The sequence below is a fragment of the Monodelphis domestica genome, chromosome 7 (genome assembly GCF_027887165.1).
Source record: "Monodelphis domestica isolate mMonDom1 chromosome 7, mMonDom1.pri, whole genome shotgun sequence".
Classification (NCBI taxonomy): Eukaryota; Metazoa; Chordata; class Mammalia; order Didelphimorphia; family Didelphidae; genus Monodelphis; species Monodelphis domestica.
This window is the reverse complement of record NC_077233.1, coordinates 136,903,764-136,930,516: the sequence shown is the minus strand read 5'-3', so window position 1 is coordinate 136,930,516 and position 26,753 is coordinate 136,903,764. Positions and strand designations below refer to the sequence as shown.

The window sequence follows — 26,753 nt, the reverse complement described above, 5'->3', positions numbered from 1 at the left end:
ATAGAAAGAATAATAAAACAATGCTGAACACTGTGTAATATAATGGCCAAACCTAGCCCTTAGAGAAGAGTTGAGAAAATATACCTCCCTCCTTTCATTAGAGAGATGGGGGAGACTATGAATAAGGGATATTGAGTAAGATTCAACACAGGTGATATTGGTTTTGCTAAGCCGTTTTTTCTTTTGCTTTTTAAATCTATATTATAAGGAAAAACTCACTGTATAGGGAAAGTAGGAAAGAATATATATCCGAGGGAAGAATATATAAAAACAAGACACTTTTTTACAAAAAGAATGGTTGTGCCAGCTTGACCTCATTTCTTTTCTCAGTGTTTAAAACATACCATCAGATCAAAGAAATACTATAGATATAGTTTACCTACATTTTTACCTATGTACTTGACAAAATCTGTCAAACTATTCCCATGAATAATAGATAGAAAGATGTGGGTGAGATGACAGTACCAATGAAGTATATTTGGAATTGGATGAATAAGTCCAACACAAAGATAATCATTAATGGTTTGATGTGGACCTCAAAAGAGGTCTTTAGTGAACTAGCCCCCAAGCATTGTGTTTGTTCCTGTACTGCTTCATATGTTTATAAATGAATCAGATAAAGGCATAAATGGATTGGCAGATGACAGGATCCACAAAGATACTGATGGGCTAGAATGCTGTATTCGATCTAAAAAGATGAAATTTAAATAAATGACTGGTCTTAGACATGGGTTTGAAAAAACAATCTTACTAAGTATAATATGGCTAGCAAACAGTTTATTTGAAAAATCCAGGAGGTTTAGTGGAAGGTTGAATATATGTCAAAAGTGTGACATGGTAGTCAAAAATAGGCTGGATTAAGAATAAGGAGGTGAGAGTCACATTGAATTCTTCTTTGGCTAATTAATCAATCAATGAGCATTTATTAAGCATCTATTATATGCCAGTCACTGTGCTGGGGATGCAAATATGAAAGAATGAAACAATCTCTCCTCTTAAGGAGCTTATATTCTATCACATTCTGGACACTACCTTTTAGAAAAGACATTGATAAGCTGGAGAGTAGGCCAAGAATGGCAACTCCAAAGGTTAAAGATCTTGAATTTGCATCATAAGAGTTGGCTCAAAGAGATATGGATGGCTTACTCTGAAGGAGAAGCCTTAGGGGAACATAAGCTGCCAAATGTAAAGAAGAAGGGCTAAATTAGGAATAATAAGTAGAAGTTGAAAGGAACCAGATCTGTTTGTTTTAAGGAAAAATATCATAATCATGACAGGAATTTAAAAGTGGAATGGGTTGCTTCAGGAAGGTTCTACTTCACTGAAGGTCTTCAAACAAAGTTTAAATTACCACTGGTTGGATTTTGTAGAGGTGATTCTTTTTTAGATATGGGGCAGGTAGTGAACAAATGCCCAATGAATTCTCAAATCTGCAATTCTGTGATTCTAAGAGTAAATGACCTTTCAGCTTTAAATTTATGACCCTATGATAAAGAAAGTACAATTATTTTTCTCCCATTTTTAAGAAGTGTCAACACACTCATGACCACATAAGAATGAAAATTTGGCATTGGAAGAACTAAATGATCCTCAACAATCTCAGCTTCTTGTATACAAAGACTACAAAACTGCAGGGATGCTGTAGAAGAGGGCCCTTACAAACTCATTTCTAATATATCTTTGGGAAATACAGAATTTAATGGATTAAGGTCCCTAGACTCACTTACCTTTATTGAAGAAGGTGCTGACCATAAAACTGAAGGAGATGGAAGAAATGGCAAAACACATCAAAAAGACAAACACCAAAGAAGGATCACTGTTTGTGATCACTGCAATGTCCTCTTCCACCTATAAAACATTTCATTAAAACTGTTTTGTTAGATGGTCAGAAAGGTGTCAATTTTATGTAATCAAAATTGTCTAATTTCCCTTTTATGATCAACTCTCTTGTTTAATCAACTCTCCCCTTAGCCATAATTATAAAGGTACCTCCCTTTTATTCTCTTATAATTTTTTTTTTTGCTGTGATCTTTTATATTTAGGCCATGATTTCATATGGAGCTCACTGAAATAGGTAATATAAGATGATGGCTGGCACCAACCCAATTCCTTCCAAATTGCTTTCCAGTTTCTAGCAGTTTTTGTTGAATAAGGTATTTCTTCTTATATCTTAAGATATAGTTTAACTCAATATTATACTAATATATTTGATTGTTTTCGGTGTTTTTTTAACCATTACTAAATATTTTTGATGAATTCTGCTTTATAGTATAGTTTGAGATCTGATATTACTTACTTTCCCTTCATTCCTACTTTCTTTCTACCACTTCACTACCATTTTCCCCATCAGATTAGTTTTGTTATTTCTTTACACAATTCTATACTGTAGAACTTAGTTGCTTGACTGGCAAGGCAATAAATCCATAAATTAATTTAGGTAGCATCACCATTTTTGTTATATTGCTGTGGTCCAACTATAGACAATGAATATCTTTCTACCTATAAAGAGTGTTTTATTGTTATAGCTATCATTTTGGTAGGTTAAATTCCAGAAGTTTCCTGTATTTTAAAGTTATTCTCAATTTAAGTTCTTTTTCTATCACCTCCTGCTGGGTTTTGGTAGCAATATGTAAAAATATTTAAGATTTTATGGGTTTATTTCATTTTCTGCTATTTTAATGAAGTTATAATTATTTCAAAGAATCTTTTTTGTTCTATTACTAAAATTCTACTCACATGTACAAATGATGAAAAGTAGGGGATGGGATGGAAGGTATAACATGTCATTTAACCTTACAATACCACTATTACAACTAATCTTTACTTCAATAATTGTTTCCCAGGAGACATGGCAAATAATAGTGATCAATGTTTATCCAACACCTATTATGTCCTAGTTACTGTTCTTTGTGCTGAAAACACAAATACAAAAGTGAAGCAATTTCTGACCTCAAGAAGCTTACTATCTATAAAGAGGGAGAAATATTCAGAGAAATTTACAAGTTACATGGAAAGAATATAGTGATGGGGGTGGGAAGGGGAAGAGATAAACAAATGGAAAAATTAAGAAAGGTCTTTTGAAGGAACTGGTATTGGAGCTAAGCCTTAAAAGGAACCAGTGGTTCTAAGAGGTAGTTATGAGGATGAAGATATTCTAAGCATGGAGTACTTTTCAGAGAGCACATAGGAGGGTGAATGTTATGTGGGGAAAGGAATAAGTAGGTTTGTTTGTTGGAAGCATATCATTTAAGAGGGGGAATAATCCATAATTCAACCAAAAAGATAGGCTGGAACTATTGTGAAGGGCTTTCAATGCCAACATTTTATATCCTAAAAATAATGGGGAACCACCAAAAATTCTTAGACAGAGGTCAAAACTCATGGTCAGATCTGAGCTTCAGTGATATCAATTTGACAGCTGTATGTGGAAGATGGATTAGATGAGGGAAGATTAATTAAGAGGCTATTACTTGAGAACAAGGATTCAGAAGAGTTTTCATATTCTACAAAAAAAGAGTCTAGCTACTAAAAAAAATCTTCAAAAGGAGAAGGAAAAATAAGACCACAAGATCCAAACATGTCAAGGGGAAATTTTATAAACAGTGATTTATTAAAACCATAATATAGTTTTAAAAGGGGCTTATTGCAATAATCCAGGCAAGAAATGACGAGGATAATTTTAGGATATACTAGGATAGTTGTAGTATGAGTAGAGAAAAGAGGATAGATTCAAAAGATGTTGAGAAGGTAGAATTAAAAAGACTTGGCAACTGATTTGATATTGGGGATGAATATGAGTGAGGAGTCAAAGATGACTCCTTGCTTGCAAACTTGGGTGACTAGAAGAATGATTATTTTTAGCTATCTTCAGTCACCTATCAGACCCACTGAACCCAGGCGAAGTTTCCCTCCCAATAACCAGATTCAGAAAGTTGGAGAAAATAAAATACTTGCCTTAATACAGAAAAGCATGGTCATAAAAAAGATAGTAAAAAGCAGGAGTAAGAAGAATGTGAGGAACCAGGCACTCCAGTGAAGCCAGTTGCTGAGTCCCATGATGCGCATGTACTCCTGTTGGAGATGAAAAAGAAAGTAAATATCACAAAGTTGGAAAATTTATCTATTATTGGATCAATATGGAAAACTGTTCCCTAAATTCTGGGAAAACTAGGATGAAGGTCATTAGGATGATTATTTATATTTAAAATTTAGGATGGGAGAGAAAGAATTTTATTTTAATGCTTTTATTTAGGTGTGTGTGTAATTAGGACAAAAGAAAAAGGAAGAACATTAGTGTCTGTGTGACTTTGGGATAACATAGGTAGCTTCATTTGTTAGAGTAATTCACATCTTAAAAATAGGGAAAAAGTTTCAGAATCAAGGACATCATGTAATGATTTAGTACCTTTTATTCCTCAAAAATTTTAACATCTACTGTCTTCATTTACCCTGTAAAATAGGGTAGAGATTACCTCAATTTAATAGATAGAAAACAGTCACAGATAAGTACGTGTGTGTGTGTGTGTGTGTGTGTGTGTGTGTGTGTGTGTGAGACACAGGAAAACAATAATAGGTGCTTCACAATAATATGGTTGATAAACCAAAACATTTTGAGAACTTTTCCACCAGACCATGTTATGAAACTTGCTCCCCAAAGAGTATGTTCATTTCATTTCATGCCCAGAAAGGGAATGCCTGGAATTTCCAACATTTCTCAAATTAACCTCACAGCAGATAACTATAAAGAAATAGTAAGTAGATTTATAGAATCCAAAGAGCTAAAAGGGAGCATAGGATCCATATACTCTAACCCTCTATTCAGTGTGGTAACCATTTCTTTGATATCACAGACAAGTAGGTAGCCAGCCTTGGTTTGAACACTTCCAATGACAGAAACTACATTACATCATAGAACTCCACACTATTTCTAGAGCACTCTAACTGGTTTAATTAAATTCAATTTCAAATCAAACATTTTAAAGTTTAATGTTGGGAATGAAGACAGATACGCTAAAATATTATTGTATGATATATGCACAGAAGAGGCACAAAGTGTTAATACAGATTGCTAGAAAGTTCTACCTCCACCTATTGTTCCTAGTTCTGCCTTTTAAAGCCATATAAAACAAATTCAATATTTATTAACAGACTTTCAAATTACTTATATATCTGATGCCCTACCTAGGAAGCCCTCTTTAAATCTTTTTCCAGACCTAGACATCTGCAATTTCTTCTTAAATGTTTTTCTTTTGACATTAAACAACAATTTTCAATGAATGAAAATCTATTTTCTCTCCCTTTTATGTCCAACTATCTTGTAACAAATTTGCAAAATCGAGAGAAACTAGTTCCCAGTAGGTCATACCCCAAAAATATGTCTCATTATGCACTTTGAAACTATCACCTTCCTGTTAGGAAGTAAGTATTATTCTTCATCAGCAATCCTTTGGGATCATGGCTAGTCATTGCACTAATCAGAGTTCTTGAGTCTTTTAAAGTTGTTTATCTTTACAATATTGTTACTATATAAACTGTTCTGGTTCTGCTCATCTCATTTGGCATTAACTCACAGAAATCTTCCCAGATTTTTCTAAAATTGTGCCTTTCATCATTCATTATAGTTCTATACTATTCCACTACATTCATATATTATCATTTGTCACCCTCTTGGTTTCTAGTTCTTTGTCACCACAAAAAGAAATGCTATATAAATATTTTTGTACATAAGTACTTTTCCTCTTTCTATGATCTCTTTGAGGATCTACCAGCAGCTTTTTGACAGGATAAAAGGGTGGTTTGCAAACCTTTTATCACCCCAGTCTGTTCTGTGAATTCTTATCATGTCCCCATCAAAAGTGATTTCCAGAAGTAACCATAGTATTTCATATATAGTTTGATAGAGAAAATGGTTTTAGTTGACTAATCATAAAATAAGAATTTATTAAGCCCCTAGTATATGCAAGATATTATGTTAGACATTGGGGTAAAAGTTAGAAACAAAACAGTCCTTCATCTCAATTAGCTTATATTTTAATAAAGGGGACAACACATATTTTCACAGGTATATAAATTTAAAAAATATAAAAAGCAGACAGAAACAAAGTAATTTTTCAGGGAAGGCATTAGTAACAGAAGGGATAAGAAAGGCCTCTTGCAAAAGGTGGTTCTTGAGTTGAGTCTTAAAGAAAACAAGGGAGTTTAATAGGTGAGGGAGAGAAGTAGAAGCATTCCAGGCTTGAAAGGAAACCAATTACAAAGATATGGAGATGGGAGATGTAGTGAAGAATACCAAAGGTAGCTGGACCACTAAATATGTGAAGAGTAGTAATGTGGAATAAGTCTGGAGAGCAAAAATGGGGCCAGGTTGCAAAGATCTTTAAATACGAAATATATCTATAGAATAATCAGGAGCCACTAGAGTTTACTGAGTAGGAGAATGACAAGGTCAGAACTATTTTAGAAAAGAAACCACCCCCACCCCCCAAAACACAACAAAAACCCCCAAAACAAACAAACAAAAAACCTCTAAAAAAAAAAAAACTATTTCATTTTACTATACATTTTAAACCCTTACCTTCTGCCTTAGAATGAATACTGTGTATTGGTTCCAAGGCAGAAGAATGGTAAGGGCTAGGCAATGGGGGTCAAGTGACTTGCCTAGGGTCACAAAACTAGGAAGTATAAGAGGCAGAATTTGAACCCATGACCTCCTATCTCTAGGCCTGGCTTTTGATCCACTAAGCAGGTCACCTAGCTGCTCCATTTACTAAATATTTTTAAAATTAATATAGTCACTATAATTATAATGCAACCTAAAATCACATAAACACTTGAGTCAATTACATCACAGTTCCTTATACTGAGTTTGTGGAAGAAATTATATAGTCATGGCAAAAAGGACTAAACCTATGATTTCACTGGTATAGGGAACTCCCCAGGGAGGAAATTCCTAACCAATGTATGTTGCCAACTTCTCTGAAACTTTAAGTCCTAGAGGGTCATCTAGCGCACAGATGTTAATAATTTGCTCAGGTCATGTAGCCACAATGTGTTTTGTATATAGCCCTGATATCAGACATTCATCAGAGATAAACTGATGTAACTGTTGGTGCAGATGATAGAATTCTGGACCTGGACTCAGGAAGACTTGATTTCAAGTTCAGCTTTAGCTATTTAGCTGTTTGACTTTGAGCCAGTCCCTTAACCTATGTCTGCCTCAGTTTTCCCATAGCAACTACCTCACAAAATTGTTTAGAGGATCAAATGAATTAATAATTATAAAGCACTTTGTATAGTACCTGGTAAAGAGTAGGAACTTAATAAATGTCTGTTCCCTTCCCTTCACCTTACCTTTGATACAAAAGATTGTTTCCCAAATAACTACCACTCTTTTCCCCAGTTTTTCTTGTCTTTGTTCCTACAACAGTTTTCCAATTTCATTTCATCAAAATTATCTGATTTTCTGTTACTATTATCTCCTTTTTTTTTAAACCCTCACCTTCCATCTTGGAGTCAATACTGTGTATTGGCTCCAAGGCAGAAGAGTTGTAAGGGCTAGGCAATGGGGGTCAAGTGACTTGTCCAGGGTCACACAGCTAGGAAGTGTCTGAGGCCAAATTTGAACCCAGGACCTCCCATCTCTAGGCCTGGTTCTCAATCCACTGAGCTACCCAGCTGCCCCCTATTATCTCCTTTTTGATTAAAAAATTTCCCCTAGCCACAGTTATAAAAGGAAACTGATTTGTTACCTATTTTATTTTAAGATATGTCCTTTAATATTCAGGTTAGTTATCTATTCATTTTAAGCTTATAGGTTATATGCTTAAAGATGTAGGTCCAAAATTAATTACTTTCAAACCACTTTCCAGTTTTCTCAGCAAATTTTGTCAGACGGGAAGTTCTTCTACAGGTAATTTATGTTCTTGGGTTTACTGAACACAGAGTTACTAAATTTGGTTATTTCTGATTCTTTCTGATTAAGTTTGGACATGAACAGATTTCAAAAGAGGAACTGCAAACTACTATCATGTGAAAACATGCTCCAAATCACTAATAGAGAAGTGAAAATTAAAATGACCCCAAGATTTCCCTCCTACCCAACAACTGGCAAAGATGACAAAAATGGAAACAATTAATATTCTAAGTCTTGATAGCACTATGAATTATTTTAATAGTTCTAGATTTTTTTGCAATTATGTAAGAAAAGCAACTATTTTTATCCTGTGATCCAGTGGTCCCCTAACTGGGCATATATCCCAAGAAGCAGAAAAATAGAAACAAAGGTCCAATATATGTTCAAATATTCCCAGCTGTCCCCTTTGTGGAGGGCAAGTCTGGAAGAACAGTTACTGCCTGCTGACTTAATTTAAGTTGGTTACCCATCAACTAGGAAATAGTTGAACACCTTATTATTTACTAGATGTAATAGAATATTACTATTCTATATAGATATGGAATATCTATATAGATATGATAAATATGAAGAATTCAGAGAAACATGGGGAAAATGTATGAAAAGATACTGGGCAAAATAAGCAGAATCAAAATTTGAATTATATACACGATGACTATGACAAAGTAAATGAAATACCAATAATCATCATCATCATCAATATTTTTTAGCTTTTAAATTTTGAATTTTATTATACTTATTATTTATTATTATTATATTTACTTTTCCAAATTTTAATTCCACTGAACAATTTTGGTGCATTTTATAAATTTGTGTATCTGAACATAAAACTGTAACAATTATGTTACAAATCTTCATATTTAATGGTTCTAAATGAAGAACAGATCCTAAAGATCCTCAAGAAGGACAGATTAAAATAATGAAGCCCATGGGGAACAATTATTGGGGAAGGTTGTATACATTGTCAGATATGGTCACTGTATTGGATGCTTTTGTGGTAAACTGTTTTTCTTTCTTAAAAGGAGAGATTCCGTTTGGAGGGGAGGCCATTATTTCCAGAAATGACTATAACATAAACATAGGAAACAACAATAAGACTATAAAAATAATTTAAGGGTAAGACTTTACAAAGTTATTGTGAGAACTAGAAGAAACATGAAGTATGAAAGATAAACTACATTGTAATAAAAACAACCCCAAATCAGAATTTCAAAGTTTGAGTTCTGGCTCTTCTTTCTGTGACTTTGAAGCCAGGAGAGACTTGGGAACAAATATTCCCTGACATCTACTAGCTATGTGATCATGGATAAGTTGTTTGACCTTGGAACTGTGCTTAGTGGGCAAAGGAAGGATGATGATCTAGGAAAGGAGACTAAAAATAAGGGACAAACAGATAGAATGATAACCAAAAGATAGTACAGAATCATAATCATGGTGAAAAAAAGAATCTCAGAGTTGGAAGGATTCATTAAGTCAAACTTTACCTGAACAAGAATCCCATATTGTTTGTGATGTAACAGACAAGTGGTCATCCTACCTTCACTTAAAGACCTCCAAGGAAGGAGAATGTATCAACTCTTGAGGAAGCCCATTTCACTTTACAAATATCTCATTTGCTCCTCAGAACAACCTTGGAAGGGAGGTATTAGCATCTCTATTTTATAGATGAGGAAACTGAGGCAGAGGTTTTTTTTTTTGTTTGTTTGTTGTTGTTTGTTCTTAAGTGACTTGCCCAGAATCACACAGCTTAGCAAATGTCTCAGGCAAGATTTGATCTTTGGAATTCTTGACTCTAGGTTCTGTGCTTTATCCCTATAATGCACAGTCCTAAGTGGGAGTGAAGAGGAAGGGCCAGATGCTAGAGAGACTGTGAATGATATATGAATGGACAAGGGGGACAAAGTATGGGAAAGAATCAAAGATAACTCCAAGTTCAAGCCTTGGTGATCTGGGAAATAGTGGTGCTATAAATGCAGCTGAAGAACCTATCCTTCATTATTCACTTGTAGTAATTGTTCAAGTAAGCATATTTGCTGAGTAATTCAATAACTTGTCTATCTGGACCTAAGGCATCAAACATGTAGCCTATGGGCCTCCAAACCAGATTAAAATGTAATTGGGAAATATTTAACAACAACAACAACAAAAATCCAACAGGCATAGTTAAAGTTAATATGTAGTTTCCTAAGACAATATGCAGCAGCAGGGATCCTTATGTCTGGTTTAGTGGCCCTGGTTTCTAGTTGAATTTGAGATCACTGGTTTGGGCAAGACTGTTTTGCATCTGTTTTGTGCTTCTGTGGATCATTAGACCAGTTTCTTTTGAGAAAGAATTATGAATCCACATGATATTTTTTAATCAACTTCACATATCTTTAACTTCCCCATAACAATATCATAAAAGATTTGGTCAAATATGTTGCTGAAATTAAGTTATTTGAAATCAAGGTCTACAATACCACCTTGCTCTGCCTAGTTATACTACAAGTAGACATTTCATACCCAGTGTCCACATTCTCTTCAGAAATACCAAAGGGGTAAATGGAAGAATGTGAAGCCAGAAGATGCAGCATTTAAGAGACTGACAATGCTGGGGGTCTACATTAGATACTACGAAAATCTCTGCCTTGGCCTATTCCTTTTGGTCATCCAAATTAATGAATTCATGGCATTCCACGTTCTCAACCTTCTCAAACGGAGTGTTAAATTTCTTGAGTGACTTTACTCATTTGACATTCTAAATGCTCCTGTAATCCCTTCAAGGTTTGTGCCTACTTAAGAGATTCAAAATAATGGGCCACTAGCTTTGAAGATAATTTATAAAAAAAGAATCTCCAAAGTGTTTTTGAGTAATAACATTATTTAAAAAAATATTTATCTTCTATCTTGAAATTAATACTCTATATTGGTTCGAAGGCAGAAGAGTGGTAAGGGCTAGGCAATGGGGGTTTAGTGACTTGCCTAGAGTCATGTAGGAAGTGTCTGCAGCTAGATTTGAACCCAAGACCACCTCCCATCTCTAGGACTGGCCTAGAGAGGCCTCTAGACCCTCTCAATCCATTGAGCCACCTAGCTGCCTGCCCCTCATAGCATTACCATTATTAAATTAAGTGTATTTTAAGAGGAAGCACATCCTTTTGGATAACTAAAGTTCTAGTCTGTTGGTCAGAAAATCAATTATACTACCTTATGGTTACACTTCATATACTACCTAGTACTACCTTAAAAATACAACTAAATATACTCTTTTCTCTCTCACCTCTCTCTTTCTCTTTCTCTCTCTCTCTCTTTCCATCTGTAATAGAAACTTCCTTACTTTTCAATTATGCACTAATATTCTTATTCTGCAGTATGTATTTCATTTATTTATAACATAATTTCTAACTTTTAATGCCTGAAGAACAGAGATCACCCACCAATGCATAACATTTTGCATAGTACTTACATTTTAAGTACAAACATTTAATAAATGTTTTTTGATTTTTGATTGAGGCTATAATATGGGGTAAAGCAACAAGCAGTTTAAAATCATGCCACAACTCTCATACCACATAGGATTCTATTACTATTGTATCACCCTGGCTGCTATATAACTTTTGCCTGAATATGGCAGCTAGCAAGCTTCATTACAATTCCAGTGGATATAAAGTAGCAGTTCCAAGACAGAAGTTAAACTGCTAGGATCAGTTTGTCAGGGAATTTGTAAATCCAAATATAAATGTGGTTACCTTCAATTTTCTTTCCTTTTCTTGTACAATGGCACGGATGATGGTGAGTGTGGAGTAAGTAAAGCTCAGCATGAGCAGTAAAGGAAGCTGGTACTGGATGGCAACCAGAAAAGAATCTGAAATGAATGGTGGGTATGGGAACCTCTTTGCAATAATGGTGACTTTCTCAAACAGTCTGGTTGCGGCAGTGCTTGCATGGTACTGAATAATGGCTTTATCCACTGCATGCTGAACAGCCAGGAATCCTTCTCGGATGTATCCTAAATAAGAAAGGAGAGGAAACTAAGCCCAGGAAGTGGAAATGCAGAGGTGCCAAGCAGCTGGCTCTCAGAGTGCTGCCTACCACATAAGTGAAAGTGTGGAGAGCATCTCCGCAGATTTCATGTTGAGGGACAGAGAAATGTTGACCTTTCTGGCCTTGCTACTGTTGGTAATCTTTTCTGCTTCAGAGACCCTAAAAAGCAAACACACACAAGCCTAGAGATAGAGATTCTGGGTATAAAACTGGCCTTAGGCATTTCCCAGTTTATGACTCTGGGCAAGTCACTTACTCTCATTTTTCTAGCCTTTACTGCTCTTCTGCCTTAGAACTGCTAACTTGCATCAATTGTAAGACAGAAGGTAAGAGTTAAAAAACAAAACAAAAACAAATGTATATCCAAAGAGTGGAACAAGAACAAGCAGTAATATTTAATCTCTGCTTCTCTCTTTTATGTGAATACTATTTCATGTGAACAGAAGAGATATAGACAGGGTCTAAAAGCATGATGGGCAAGATTATACTATAAAAAATGGAGGAGATAGTTCAGTTTAATTCAGCAAGCACTGATTAAAAGCCTACCATGTATAGGGCAGAGGTAGCTAGGTGGCTCAGTGGATTGAGAACCATGTCTAGATATGAAAAGGCCCTGGATTCAAATTTGGCCTCAGACACTTCTTAACTATGTGACCCTGGGCAAGTCACTTAACCTCCCATTGGCTAGCCCTTACTTCTCTTCTGCCTTGGAACCAATATACAGTATTGATTCTAAGACAGATGGTAAGGGTTTTTTAAAAAAGAGCCTACCATGTACAGGATGCTATACGAGATATTAGGGAGGCAAAGACAAATGAAAAACTGTCCCTGTCACCAAGGAGCACACAAACTACTATGGTGATAGAACATTTGCTCCAGAGAAGTAAACATGATTTAATTTGATAAGGGAGAGAGTACCAATAACTAGGGGATCCTAACAAACCTTATCTGTTCAAGGTGGGTACAAAAGATAGACCTTGAATGAAGCCAAGAATCCAAATGTCCTAAGTGAGGAAAGAATGTGTTCTAGGCATAGTAACCAGCCTATGTAAAAGTGTGGAGGGGAGATTGGAATGCTAAGCTTGAGGAACAGCAAGCAGGCTGGAATGTGGTATGCATAAAGGGGATAATGTGAAAAAAATCTAGAAAGGTAGACAGTAGCTGGCCATGAAGGGCCTTAAATGCCAGGATGAATAGTTCATATTTTACCTTAGAAGAATAGGTAGCTACTGAAGCTCTTTGAACAAGGTCAAATTTGTGCTTTTGGCAAATGTTATGGCAAACATATAGAGATGGACTGGAGAGGGGGAGAGCCTGGAAGTAGGAAGAGCAACCAGGAAGCTACTGTAATCAGGAGGCTACAATGGGAGATGGGACCTAAGGTAGTGTCTGGATGAAGGGAAAGAAGGAACTGGATTGAGAGACATAGAAGTAGGCCAGAAAACGTTCATTTGGCAACTGATAGATTGGGGATAGGAAAGAGATGAGCAGGTTATGGAAAGTGGGCAAACAGAAACCCAAAATAAAGTCCCTAAAATAAGAAATGGAGAATATTTCCCATAAATGCAAGGCAAAGTAGACATTTAGAACATTTGTTCTCTTGTAACACTGTGGCATTTTATATCTATATGAGTACATGTTCTCCCTGACAGCATATCATTTCCTTGTTTAATTCTTAAGTTTAATTTCTCTTATACTTTTAGTATATATGGTATGCCCCTAGTCTAGACTATTAGCTCTATAAGGACTGGAATTAAGTCTTATCTAAAGTTTGTATTTCCCTCATATGAAATACTATTGCCCTTACATTGGTTTGTCTTTGTCTCTCTTTTTAAATCCTTACTTTTGGTCTAAGATTCAATGCTAAGTATTGGTTCCAATGTAGAAAAGTGGTAAGGGCTAGGCAATGGAGGGTAAGTAACTTGCCTAGAATTACACAGCTAGGAAATATATGAGTCCAGATTTTAATCCAGGGCCTCCCATCTCTAGGACTGGCTCTCAATCTACTGAGCTATCCAGCTGTCCCCTACATTGATTTCTTACTAAATCTATTGAACTGAACTGACTTAAGCAGCTGAAGAAACAGTACTATTTAAAAACAAGTAAAAAACAAAATCCATGCATATAGGGTCTTCCTCACCAGGTTCTCCTCCGTCAGGGAATGAGGGTTCTCTAGGTCCTGGATTCGGGAAAAGTGGAAAGAGAGAGGTAGTGTGCCATCCTTCAATCTCTCTTGGAAAAAAGAAAGTCATCCCAGCCCACATATCATTCTTTCGAAAGTAACTGAAGCGTAAGTGGTACTTAACCTACAAAGAGAAAATAAGAAAACATTTTTCATCTGAAACCTGAGAACAAACATTTCTTGTTTAAGCAGAAGATGTTTTGCTGAGAAGCCATATATGATTAAGGGACAGATGCCCACATAAAGTCAAATATTTAAGTGAGTAAAGACTCAGAGAATGACAGCAATCTTGCCCTAAACCAAGTAGAAAATCCCATTGTGGTAACATGTGACATGGACATTAGGCTACCTAAGCTAGTCTCTTTATTGGTCAGTATCCCAAGTCCCTACTAGACACAGTGAATCATAACTTAAATGGAATAAATGGATAATCATGCTGACTCCCAACTCCAGAATAGGGGTCTTACAAATTTATCAGGCCAGGCACACAAAAATGCCCTTATTCTCTTCTAAAAAATATAGCTATTGGGAAAAAAAATTTATAGCAGGTATCTCTGATAAAGGCCTTATTTCTCAAATATATAGAGAACTGAGTCAAATTTATAAGAATACAAATCATTCCTCAATTGATAAATGGTCAAAAGGGCACAAATAGGAAGTTTTCAGATGAAGAAATAAAGGCTATAGATAATCACATGAAAAAATGCTTTAAATTGTTCTTGATTAGAGAAATGCAAATTAAAAAACCCTGAGGTACTACCTCATACTTCAGATTGGTTAATATGCTAGAAAAGGAAAATAATAAATGCTGGAGGGGATGTGGCAAAATTGGGACATTAATGCACTTGTGGTGAAGTTGTGAACTGATCCAACCCTTCTAAAAAATGATTTGGAACTATGCCTAAAGAGCTTTAAAATTGCATACCCTTTGACCCAGCAATAACACTAATAGGTCTGTATCTCAAAGGGATTTAAAAAAGGGGGAGAAGACCTGTTCATGAAAAAATATTTATAGCAGCTCTTTTTTGTGGTGGCAAAGAATGGAAACTGAGGGGATGTCCATCAATTGGGGAATGGTTGAACAAGTTGTAGTAAATGATTGTAATGAAATATTGCTATGCTATAAGAAATGATGTGAAGGATGATTTAAGAAAGATCCAGAAAGACCTACATGAACTGAAGCAAAGTGCAGTGAGCAGAACTAGGAGAACTTTTTTTTATTTTTTATTAAATGTATTTATTTTTAATTATTTTTCCAAGGTTACATGATTCATGTTCTCTCCCTTCCCTCTTCCTCCCCGACTCCTGGAGATGATAAGCAATTCCATTGAGTTATACATGTATTATCATTCAATACCTTTTCCCATATCATTCATTTTTGTAATAGAGTAGTCTTTTAAAACCAAAACCCCAAATCCTATACTCTATATAAACAAGTGATGAATCATATTTTTCTTCTGCATTTCTACTCCCACAGCTCTTTCTCTAGATGTAGATAGCATTCAGTCCCTCGGGATTGTCCTGGATCATTGCATTGCTATTAGGAGCAAAGTCTATTACATTTGATCATCCCATAATGTTTCATTTACTGTGTACAATGTTCTCCTGGTTCTACTCATTTCATTCTGCATCAGTTCATGGAGGTCTTTTCAGTTCTTAGAGAAATCAAGCAGTTCATTATTCCTTATAGCACAATAGTATTCCATCACTATCAAATATCACAATTTGTTCTGCCATTCCCCAATTGAGGGACACCCCATCATTTTCCAACTTTTTTTGCCACCATAAAGAGTGAAACTATAAATATTTTTGTACAAACATTTTTTAAAGCTAGGAGAACATTTTACAGAGTAACAGTAATATTATGTGATGAATATTTATGAATGACTAGCTATTCCTAACAATACAGTAATCCAAGAAAATCCTCAAGGACTCATGATGAAAAATGCCATTTGCATCCAGAGAAAGAACTGATAGGAGTCTGAATGTAGATTAAGAAATGCTATATTTCAATTTATTTCTTTACTTTTCTTTCATTTGTTTGAATTTTCTTTCATATGGAAAGATGTTTTATATTATTACACATGTAGAATCTATACTAGATTCCTTGACATCTCAGGAAGGAAATGGGGCGGGTGGAGGGGGAATCTGGTTCAAACTTAAAAGAACATTAATGTTAAAAATTTTTTTCTTCATGTAATCAAGTTAAAAATAAAATATTAGTAAATAAAAAATTAAAAATACAGTATTTAAAATGTTAAGAAATCACACCTAATTTTATCTTGAAATACTAGCTAGCTATTCTGCTAGCAAGTGAAAAAATGTCATTCTGCACCAGAGCAGAGGTCTAGAAACCTACATCCCCTTTAGAAAACATAGCATTAGAAAGGGCACTGAGAGATCATGAGGCCTACTTGCAGAGCTTCAGATAAGACATATTGATGGCTATTTAATCATAAGAACTTCATGAAAACTCAGGATGTTGGATAAAAAGATCTTTGAAAGTAAAACAAAGATCCATCTGACTCAACTAAATGAGGGGAAGACAGAGGGTAGATGATAATTTGGAGCCTATACAGTTGAAGACTTTGTTAAAATAACTGAAGCCAACTGATATCACAAAAATAATTTAAATAAATAAATGCTTCCTTACCTCAAGTGGCAGGGGTTCCTTGTAATAATTGAAGTTGTGCTCAAACACGATAGCAGCCAGTACATTGTAAGAGTGATTATTAAACTTAATGTAATCTTCAAAATCCTTTTCTGAGGGAAAACCACGAACTGCAGAGAAAAAAAAATCCAAACAGTGACTACTCTGCATAAAGTCATAATGTTCAATAACCCTGAGGAGATGTGAGAATGTTGACCCATTTCGTTCACAGCCAAGGGAGGCCAAATTTCTAAAGCTCTCTATGTTCCTATAAAAAATAAATTCTCTTCTCTCCATGAGGGAGAATGGGATACAGTAATGATTAGGAAAGCAATCTAGCTTACAAGATTTTAAACTGTGACTTATTTATCTTGTTCTCTGCACAACTGAACACAGTACTTTACACATAGTGGGGTGCTTAATGTTTGTTAAGTTAAACTGAATGAATGCATTACTTTCTAGTATCATATTATCTAGATCACTGAACTGAGAGCTGTAAAGGACCTTTCAGGTCACCTAGCTCACCCCAACCTATACCTAAAGCATGAATCACCTCTACAAAATCCTTGATAGATTGTAATCTAGTTTTTGCTAGATGATTTCCATTGCTTCCTAAAACAGTCTATTCTGCTTTTGGACAATGTAAACTATTAGGAACTTTCTCTTCACTTGAAACTGAAATTTGCCTCTCTGGGTAACTTTGGGGTTATGGTTACCCAAGGACTGAGGGTTCTGTTCTCTGGGGCCAAGCAAAACAAGTCCACTTATTTTTCCACATGGAATGTAATCTCTTTCATCTCACATTATAACAGAAGAAATCATTATCAGCTTAAGGATTTCCTTTGATCAAGAAGCAAAATCACATCAGGTTTTGTGACCTACAGCTACAATTTCCCTATGTGCATTTTGGTCTTAAATAATCACAGAATTGGAAGAGATATTAGGGGCCATCTGATTCAGTTCCCACCCTAATTATAAACCTTATTTATAATATTTTCAACAAATACTTACCTAACCTCTGCTCAAAGACCACTAGTAGCAAGAGGGATTTGAATTGGCCCTAACATTGTAGTCTAATAGTGGAGAGTAGAATCACAAAATATCATCAGTGTTCATTCTTTAAGCAATGTCAATCCTCCTCTCTAAAGCTTTCCCCTCAATCACAAAACCTGGTGTAAATAAATTATATTGTTGGAATTACTTCACAAAGAGAATTATGGCATTTCCTAGTTTCAAAATACAAAATGCTTTCAAATGCATAAGACTGCCCTGAAGGTATGTACTTGAAAGCAGTGGTGAGGGGCAAACTATTCAAAAGTTCCTAATGTACTCAGTACTAGAGCAATATCTCAGAAGACTCACTCCAGGGAAGTCCTTAGGTTTTGCCAAGAAAAATGTTCTGTTAGCCCCTTTTGTTTAGTTATTATCTCTACTATTAAAAATTCAAGTCAACAAATATTATTGACCACCTTGTAAGAGTAAATAATAATTGCTTGATTTTTCTAGAGCTTTATACTTTTCAAGACTTTCATAAACATCTCATTTGTTCCTTCTGGGAGACTGACAGATAAAGTATGAACTATTTCCATTTAGCGGATGAGGAAACTGAAGTCAAATGACTTGTCCAAGGTCATACATCAAGTTAGGGGCAGAGTTAGTGTGCTATTTTTTTTAAACCTAATTTTCCAAATTACCATAATCTACAGAGATATTTATTGCTCAAAGGGATAAGTATAAAGAGCTAAACTTGAAGTAACTCTCTTATAAAACCATTTGTTAATATATTTACAGAAAACTCCTATCTCCCCACACCATCTAACCTTTCATATCGATGACTAAAGTCTTTTTTGCCATCTCAGTGATAGTCTTCACAGCCTCACTGTTGGAAGGAACATAAACCAGCTCCCATGAGTCTTCTGGGGGAGGAAAGTTGAAAAACAAGGGCAGGTCACTGATGGACTGGCCAGGGTATATGGTAGCATTGGGAATGTTTTCTGAGTGAATATTCTGGCGAAGCCAAATTAGTATCCCAGAAAACAGCAAAGGCAGGAGAATTTCCAAGACTGTTACTACAATCTTCCGCTTCTAAAAGAGAAATGAAATTCTGTGTTAATCCAAAATAGAGCACATATACAGAGCACCCCCTTGAAAGTTCCTTGATCTTCTTGCCCCATAGCTTCCAGAGGACCCTTGCCTGAAGAGGTACAGTCAAAATTGAATGAAGGGGAACTGTAATTATTTTTCCCCTTTGTACCGAGTCCCACACCCCATTTCTTTCCACATGTACACCTGTATCTACCTTTAAGGTGTAGTTCTTCCAAAGAAGAAGTGTAAACTGCCTGAACAGAGCCATTCTTCTGTCCAAATAGGAAGCTCAACACTAGAAAGAGAAAGGAAGAAAGAAAAATAGATTTATAATAAACATTTTAGTTGCAGATCTTTTGAGGAATGTGTTGAAAGGGAAGGTAAAAATAACAGGGAAAAGCAATTTGTTAATGTAGAATCTCTCTTTCCCCTACATGGCTCCTTTTTTACTCTGATCATTAGTTTTATAAATTATTATGTTAATGAAAAAACAGACACAGAGGAAAACACTAAGACCACAGACTTCCTTACTTGGCCCAAAAGAGCCTCCGTAATATAATGTTTCCTTCTGTGTTGTCTGTATACAAGCTCCAGCAGGTGAAGGATTGTTATTTTTTTTTTAAAGGAATATGTGCCAGAGATTTCTGCCTATGTTTGTCTGATATTGAGAGAGTACTGTTCATATCTGATTTCACTGGTATGAGAAACCTGTAATATAGAAACTCTCTTCTTTCAACATGTGGATTATCTTTATATAATCTCTGTCTCTTTATCTGCAACTGAGTGACTTGCTTATAGTCACAGAGCTAATAAGTATTACATGTGGTACCTGAAGCCAGATTTCCCCAACTCCAAGTATAGTTCTCTATCTACTCTGGGGTTTGGTCCAATGGCATACTTGATATATGGGATTGCTCAACAACATTACATTAATCAGAGAAGAAATCTGTTTCATAGAATCAACCAAAAAACAAGCTTAAGCTACTGCTACATGAAGGGTATGTGAATAGAAACATAAAAGTGAGACACAGTTCCTGTCCTCAAAGTGTTTATATTTTACTGTACAAATAAATAAGCAAAATATTTAGGTTTATGGACTTTACCAGAGTCTTTCTTTTTTGGCTCAGTTAATAAGCCTAATCTAACAAAGTGTCAGTGCAATAACTTGGTGTTGGCTGAATCCTTAAAATCTGATTTAGGAGTAGCTAGATAGATAAAGTGCCAGGTCTGAAGTTGGGAGGACCTTGATTCAAATTTGATCTGAGATACTTCTTAGCTGTGTGACCCTGGACAAGTCACTTAATCCAAATCGCCTTGCCCTTGCTGTTCTTCTGACTTAGAACTGACACTAAGACAGAAAATAAATGTTTATTTTTTAAAAATCTGATTTATGTGTTCTAAGAGTTGCAACATAGGTAAAAGGGGATGATCCCAGAGTCAAGACTAGCTTACCATATTCCAAATATTTTGTTTGCTATTTTTAAAAAGATGAATGAAGACAGATGGCCATATGAATTTGCGATTTCTATTTCCACATCTATTTTAAAAGTAAGCATTTCTTACTCACATAGCAACTACCTTTGCTTGGGCCCTGATTACCTTTTATCTAGACTTCTGAAATGACTCCTAATTGGACTCCCTTCTTTAAAGGTTCTCCTCAAACCATCTTCAATGCAGTGGCCAGAGCGATTTTCCTTAAGTACAAATCTGACCATGTTGTTCTGCTAACTCAATAAATTCCATAATGCCCTACTGCCTCTACAGAAAATGTAAAATCCTCTGTTGGGTTTTTAAAGTACTTCACACACACACACACAAAAGTACTTCACAGCTGAGCCTAATCCTATCTTTCTTGCCTCATTTATTATATATCACCCCCCTTCTCACACTACAGCCCAATCAAACTGACTTTCTCTTTGTTCTTCCTATATCTTGACTTTTGTCCTGGACATTCCCCCAAGCACAGAATGTATCTCTTTACCTGAACTCATGGAATCTCCCTTCCATCATTAAATAGTCTAAGCACCACTAACTCCATGAAGTCTCTCCTGATTCCTCCCAAATAACAGCATCCTTCCTCCCAACCACTTTGTGTTTCTTTTGCATTATTTACATGTATATCTTGTCTCTCCTATTGAATGCAAGCTCCTAGAGAGTAAATATTATTTTATTTTCTATATTTGCCAAGGACCCAGCATAATGCTAGGCTTGTGGTAAATGCTTAATCAAAATTCATTCATTGATTGCAAAATATCTGGAAAGGACCCTCGATTTACAGTAAGAAAACCTGAGTTTAATTCTGCCTCTCCCATTTACTATCAGCATGACCTTGAACAAGATACTTCACCAATCTGGGGCCTCAAATTCTTCACCTATGAAATTAGTAGTTGGACTATATGAACTAAAAGGGCCCATTTATATGGAAAAACCACTACACATCATTAAGATCAAAGATTAGCCATTTTAATCCATAGGTTTTTGACTAGTCAAAGAAACTATAACCAAAGCTTAAATAAGATCTGGCATGTATAACAGGGTAGAATTAATCTTTCTTCCTTGCCCTTTCAGAAAAAAAAGGATCCTTAAAGCAATTTCAAAATTACAGAATTGGACACACCAATTTTTTTTTCATTGAGCCTGAAGAGATCAATTAGATCATATTATGTTAGGTGAGAGTACCTGTTGGGAAAGTACACTATTATAACAACATAGCTCAATGACATTGAAAATACCCAGGAAAAGAAAGGGAGGGAACTAAGTTCCAGGTGTTTAGAGTATAGTTTCAGATGATGACTAGACTTTTGAGAAATTCCTCTGTGGAGAAGGGAGAAAGTCTAAGGTTGCCCTGCTCATTTCCTAACAAGATTTCAGAAGTCTCAAATTTCTTAGTATGAACAGAAGCATATGACTTCTTAAGCATTCTATAAAGAAGTCAATATAAATGAATTCTTAAGATCATAGTAGATGCAAATTAAAATCAATTTAATTATTTTGGATAGCTATATAGGGATTAAATGCAACACCCTGAAAAGTTTAAAATAGAATTCAATTAAATTGAACAAATATTTATTAATATTTGAGGCAATATGCTAGGCCTTGAAAATACAAAGATGAAATAAGAGTTGTATCATTAGGTAGCTACTTACTAATAAGGCATATACAACTCACAAGGAAGTACATAATTAGTAAATTCTCCTGCAACATCAGAATATTTCAAAATACTTTTTTTCTTAAAAAAAGGATAATATGACTTGAATAATCAATATAAAAAATTAATGTTCACACAGAAGTCATGCTGATTCTTTTTTCTAGTAGATTCCTTAATGCTTCCAAAAAAAGTTAATGTTTCACTTAAAAAAATCCCAATTTTAATACTAGTATGAAATAGAACCTCAATAATGCACATAATAATTCAAAATGTCTTATAATGAATCACATTATAAAAAAGTGTAAGTTTGAAGGAAACTAAAATTATGTGTGCAAAAAGTAGCTTCTAAAAATTATTTTCATTTCTAAATTAAACACAATGTAGAATTAAATGAAAGTTTCTTTCTTGTCATTAATATCATAATTAATTAGAATATGAATTAAGATTAGAAGGAAGGGATAGAGATTGGGCTTGTGATTTTAACTCCCAAGTGAGGAAACTCCCTCTGCCTATGTAGGCTGGCATCTACCCTGCAATTGACAGTTTTAGAGAGTTGGCTATATTACTGAGAAATCTCAGGGTCACTCAATCTATATGAATCAGATGTGAGATTTTCAATCCATGTCTTCCTAGCTTTAACAACTATCCATTATTCCAGGCTATTACAGTTATTAATAATTATTCCAGTTAATAATAAAAGATTTCTCAACTCTAAAGAACTACATAGTACAGAACATAACAAAATGTGTTTTTAACATAAAGAAAAAAAAATCAGAGCCAGATAGATAGATAGATATGTATATATGTGTATAAATATCTGTGTGTATGTGTATGTATATATGTGTAATATGTATATATATATAAATAAAATGTGAGCAAGAGATTTTAATGTTAGAAACCACAACAGTCGAGATGGGCTTCCAGCTCTATTAAATCTGAACTGTTATCTCCACAAGTGAGGATAAATTTTAAAGGCAATGAATTAGACAAGGCACCTAGGAGGCAGCTGAAGAGGTTCAGTGGATTGAGTGCTAGACCTGGCATCAGGAAGTTCTAAGTTCACATCCAGCCTTAGACATTTAGTATTTGAGTGACTCTGGGCAAAACACTTAAACTCTGTTTGCCTTAGTTTCCTCATCTGTAAAATGGAAATAACAAAAGTACTTGCTGCCCAGGGTCGTTGAGAGGATCAAATGGGATATTTGCAAAGCACCTAGCACATAGTAGACACTATGTAAATGCCAGTTATTATTATTATTAAACAGGAGGAACAGAGTAGAACTGCTACTTATTCCTTTCTCCTTACCTACCCCCATTCCAAATTAATTATTTTTAAGGGAATGGGGTCAAAATGATTGAAGATTAATGACAAGCCTCCTTCAATAGTTGGGGAATAAGATCTTAGAATCATAAAATTTTAGAGCTGAAAGGAGTAGTCACCCAGTTCAACCCTTCTCTCTAAAAGGTGAGAAAATCAAGGTCCATGATGGTTCATTGACTTGTATAAAGTTACTCAAGTAGTAAGCAGCAAAGTCAGAATTTGACTGATGAGTCAGTTTGGACTCCAGATCTACTGTTCTTGCCCCTACACTGCATAAAATTCCTCTCAAAAATACAGCTGTAGATTTCTGTGTAGACAAGATAAAACCTTCTGTGGGGTTATTACCATCTTTAGACTCAGGAAGAAAAAAAAAGCAAAGATATTCTTATTCCTTAAGTAAGATAGAAAAGAAGTATCTAGGACACTGACCTGAGGTCCTAGGGAGAAGTTCATTGTAGTCCTTCTTCCTCCAGAGAACAGGAAAAAAATGGAAGGGACACACAGCCACCCTAGGGTGGAGCTAACAATCCTCTTGAGTATGCCTATGTCCTCCTAACAAGTCAGCTCTGAAATTTGGCAATACTGCCTACTCTGAGAGGTATAAGGAAAAATATTTGATGATATGACATCATTTCCAGGCACCTCTTGAGAAATAAAGAACACCTAAATATAAATTAGAAAATGATAATGAAATAATATAGTCAGAAACAGCTTGCCCATAAGTCAGAACCAGGGCAAAATTGGTTTATGCTTTAGGCAAAATAGATATGACATATACAACGCTGTACCTAGAAAAAGATCAGTTAGGTTTCCAAGGCAAAACCTTAAGGCATTCTATAAATGTGAGATGTTAGGTAATGATTCTTTACTTTTACCTTTTTTCCCCAAACCCTTGCCTCCTGTCTTAGAATCAATACTGTATATTGGTTCCAAGGCAGGAGAATGGTAGGAGCTAGGCAATGGTGGTTAAGTGATCTGCCCAGTCACACAGCTAAGAAGTATTTGAGGCCGCATTTGAACTCAAGACCTTCCATCTCTAGACCTGACTCTCCATTCACTGAACCTCCTAGCTGCCCTCTGATTCTTTTCCTCAATGAATTTAAAATATGATTCAACTAGAACCTACCACCAAACTGATTTACACATTACTATTTGGAAACATTTCTACTGATTAAAGTAAATTGTACTTTTATCTCATGTAGATGCTTATATTTATTTCAGTTTAGATATAAACTCAAAAAGCTAATGTTTGATGATCCTGCCCACTGGTATTTTGTTAGATGCAAAACAAGAAGACTCCTCTGCTAGGACTCCCTTGAGAAGGATTTAAATTGATAGGGGTCTTAAATAACTTTGTATAATGGAGTTGAAAACATTCTGCAATATGGATGTGCTTAGTTGCACAGTATTTAAGCTCAGTAGAGCCAGTTATTCTGTTAATATTTGCTCATTTAAAAAAATTAATTCTCCCTCAGTTGCCTACAGTAACTTGCATCTTTGTTCAGTGGAAAACACTGAATTTGGATTCAGGGCACGGATGTTGAAATGTTTGCTCTGCTGCCAAATTATCTGTGTGACTAGGTAACTCCATTCCTTTCCCTGCATCTCTCTTTTCTTTACTGTAAAATGAGGAGGGTGGGTTGGATGTCTGAATTTCCAGCCAGTCCTACATGCCATTGAACTGAGAGGGCTCACAACTTGTCAAAAGTTACAGCCTCGAGCCATGAAGAAATGAATTATCATTAAGTATTTAGAAAGCCACACATACAACCTCAAATAATTCCAAGAAATTCTGAAGAGCTAATTCCTGTATTTGAAAACTCTGGTTTATGGAATGTTGCAGTTTTTAGAATAGCAAGAAGAGCTGTTCCAAGAAAGGGCATAAAATTAAGTTTACAAAATAAGAAAAATAATTGTCTGTGGCACAGACTATCCTTATTTTATAGGTGAAAAACTTAAAAAAAAAAAAAGACCAGCTCTACCACTGTTGGCTTATAGAGATTATTAGTAATTGAGGTAAAATATGAAATCAAGTTACCATTCTTTATTTAGGATCTTATTTTCTATAAGACCATAAAAATAAGATACTGGCATATGTAAATTTTTTTTTTAATTTAAAAGTCACCACTTCTTTTCTGCTGCATGTCTACATTGCAATCTCAAGACTACCCAAATGGCCTTTCATGGTTTGAATAAAATCAATTCATTTCAACACAATTGTGTGTTATGAATTTAAGTTTTCAATATTAGACAAACAAATCTCAAGGATACTACAGAGCTTAAGAGCAACCCAGCTTGGATGTTTTATCACTATGTCAGCAACTAGAATGTACTCTTCTGAACTGGACACCAACAAAGCTTTCTTTGTTCACCTTGTGTCAAACTCTGGAGAGGCCTGCCTTGTTCCCAGATCAGGGCTTGCTTAAGACAGGAAGGTAAAAAGAGAATATCAGCTCCTATATTCAATGGTTGGAAGAAATTAAAAGGGATTGCTGACTGTCAGAATTCTAACAGAAGCAACACAACTTCCTGCCATAACTAGGGAACTCCTCTTGGTTTACTAGTCGCTGCTACCAAGGGTGACCTTTAATAGAATTTCTCTTGAGATCACAGGCTGTGGTTTTCTATGTCTTCCAGGGATCTTAGAAATGACTCCTGAAGGTTTCTCATGAAAATCCAAGAAAACATGTCTAGTATTTCTCACTTAATCGATGCTCTTAGAAGTACAAGATAAAATAAACCATAGTTATAGGTAATCCTAGACTGGGGCTGTGTTAGTATTGGATAAATTGGATAAAGAGTGATTAATAAACCTGCCTCTGGATCAGGGACGTCTAAAATCAATCAATCAGTCCTTAAGTATTCATCAAGTGCCCACTTTATTTCAGGTACTGTGCTAGAAGCTGGGGATACAAATACAAAGAATAAAACAATCCTACTTGCAAGGAGTTTACACCCTGATAGAGGTGGCAACAAGTATATAAAGAATATGCAAAGAATAAATATAGAAGAATTCATTCAATATCAGGTAGACTGGAAGGGAGGCACTAGTAGTTGGTAGAATCACGAAAGACTGTTTTTTTTGTAGAAGATGGTATATGAACTGTGTCTTGAAGGAAGAAAGGGATTCTAAATTAACAGGATTACTGTGAGGACAAGAATGGGGGAATATGAACATATTGGTATGATCATAGGTAAACATGAATATTAATACATAGTAAAACATAAGTCATATATAATAATCAAGTTTCATATAACCTCAATTTAAGAAGAAATTACAATTTATATTTAAGTGGAGGTCTATGTTTTAAACAGAGACTCAATTTTGAATGAAAGATTAGTATTGGAATGAAGTAAATATTTAACAAATGAAATTAAAAATAAATTTTAAACATCTACATTTTAAACTGACAAATGCAATTTAAAAATGGG

At 35.1% G+C, this 26,753-nt stretch overlaps 1 protein-coding gene across 5 annotated transcripts in view; it reads right to left on the bottom strand.

Moving 5' to 3' along the window:
- The window catches only part of ABCA3 (ATP binding cassette subfamily A member 3), a 137,404-nt gene that overhangs the window by 81,998 nt on the left and 28,653 nt on the right, over nucleotides 1-26,753 (bottom strand). For 4 of the 5 annotated variants that reach the window (XM_007499415.3, XM_007499414.3, XM_056805576.1 and 1 more), the window contains 7 exons: nucleotides 19,067-19,147; nucleotides 18,588-18,852; nucleotides 16,771-16,898; nucleotides 14,076-14,241; nucleotides 11,641-11,900; nucleotides 3,955-4,071; nucleotides 1,728-1,848 (listed from right to left, as the gene is read on the bottom strand). In XM_007499415.3, coding sequence (XP_007499477.2) covers nucleotides 1,728-1,848; nucleotides 3,955-4,071; nucleotides 11,641-11,900; nucleotides 14,076-14,241; nucleotides 16,771-16,898; nucleotides 18,588-18,852; nucleotides 19,067-19,120 — 1,111 coding nt within the window. In that variant the 5' untranslated portion in view covers nucleotides 19,121-19,147. Of the gene's footprint in view, nucleotides 1-1,727; nucleotides 1,849-3,954; nucleotides 4,072-11,640; nucleotides 11,901-14,075; nucleotides 14,242-16,770; nucleotides 16,899-18,587; nucleotides 18,853-19,066; nucleotides 19,148-23,750; nucleotides 26,559-26,753 lie in introns of those variants that run through there. The other variant, XM_007499413.3, reaches the window with a different exon arrangement.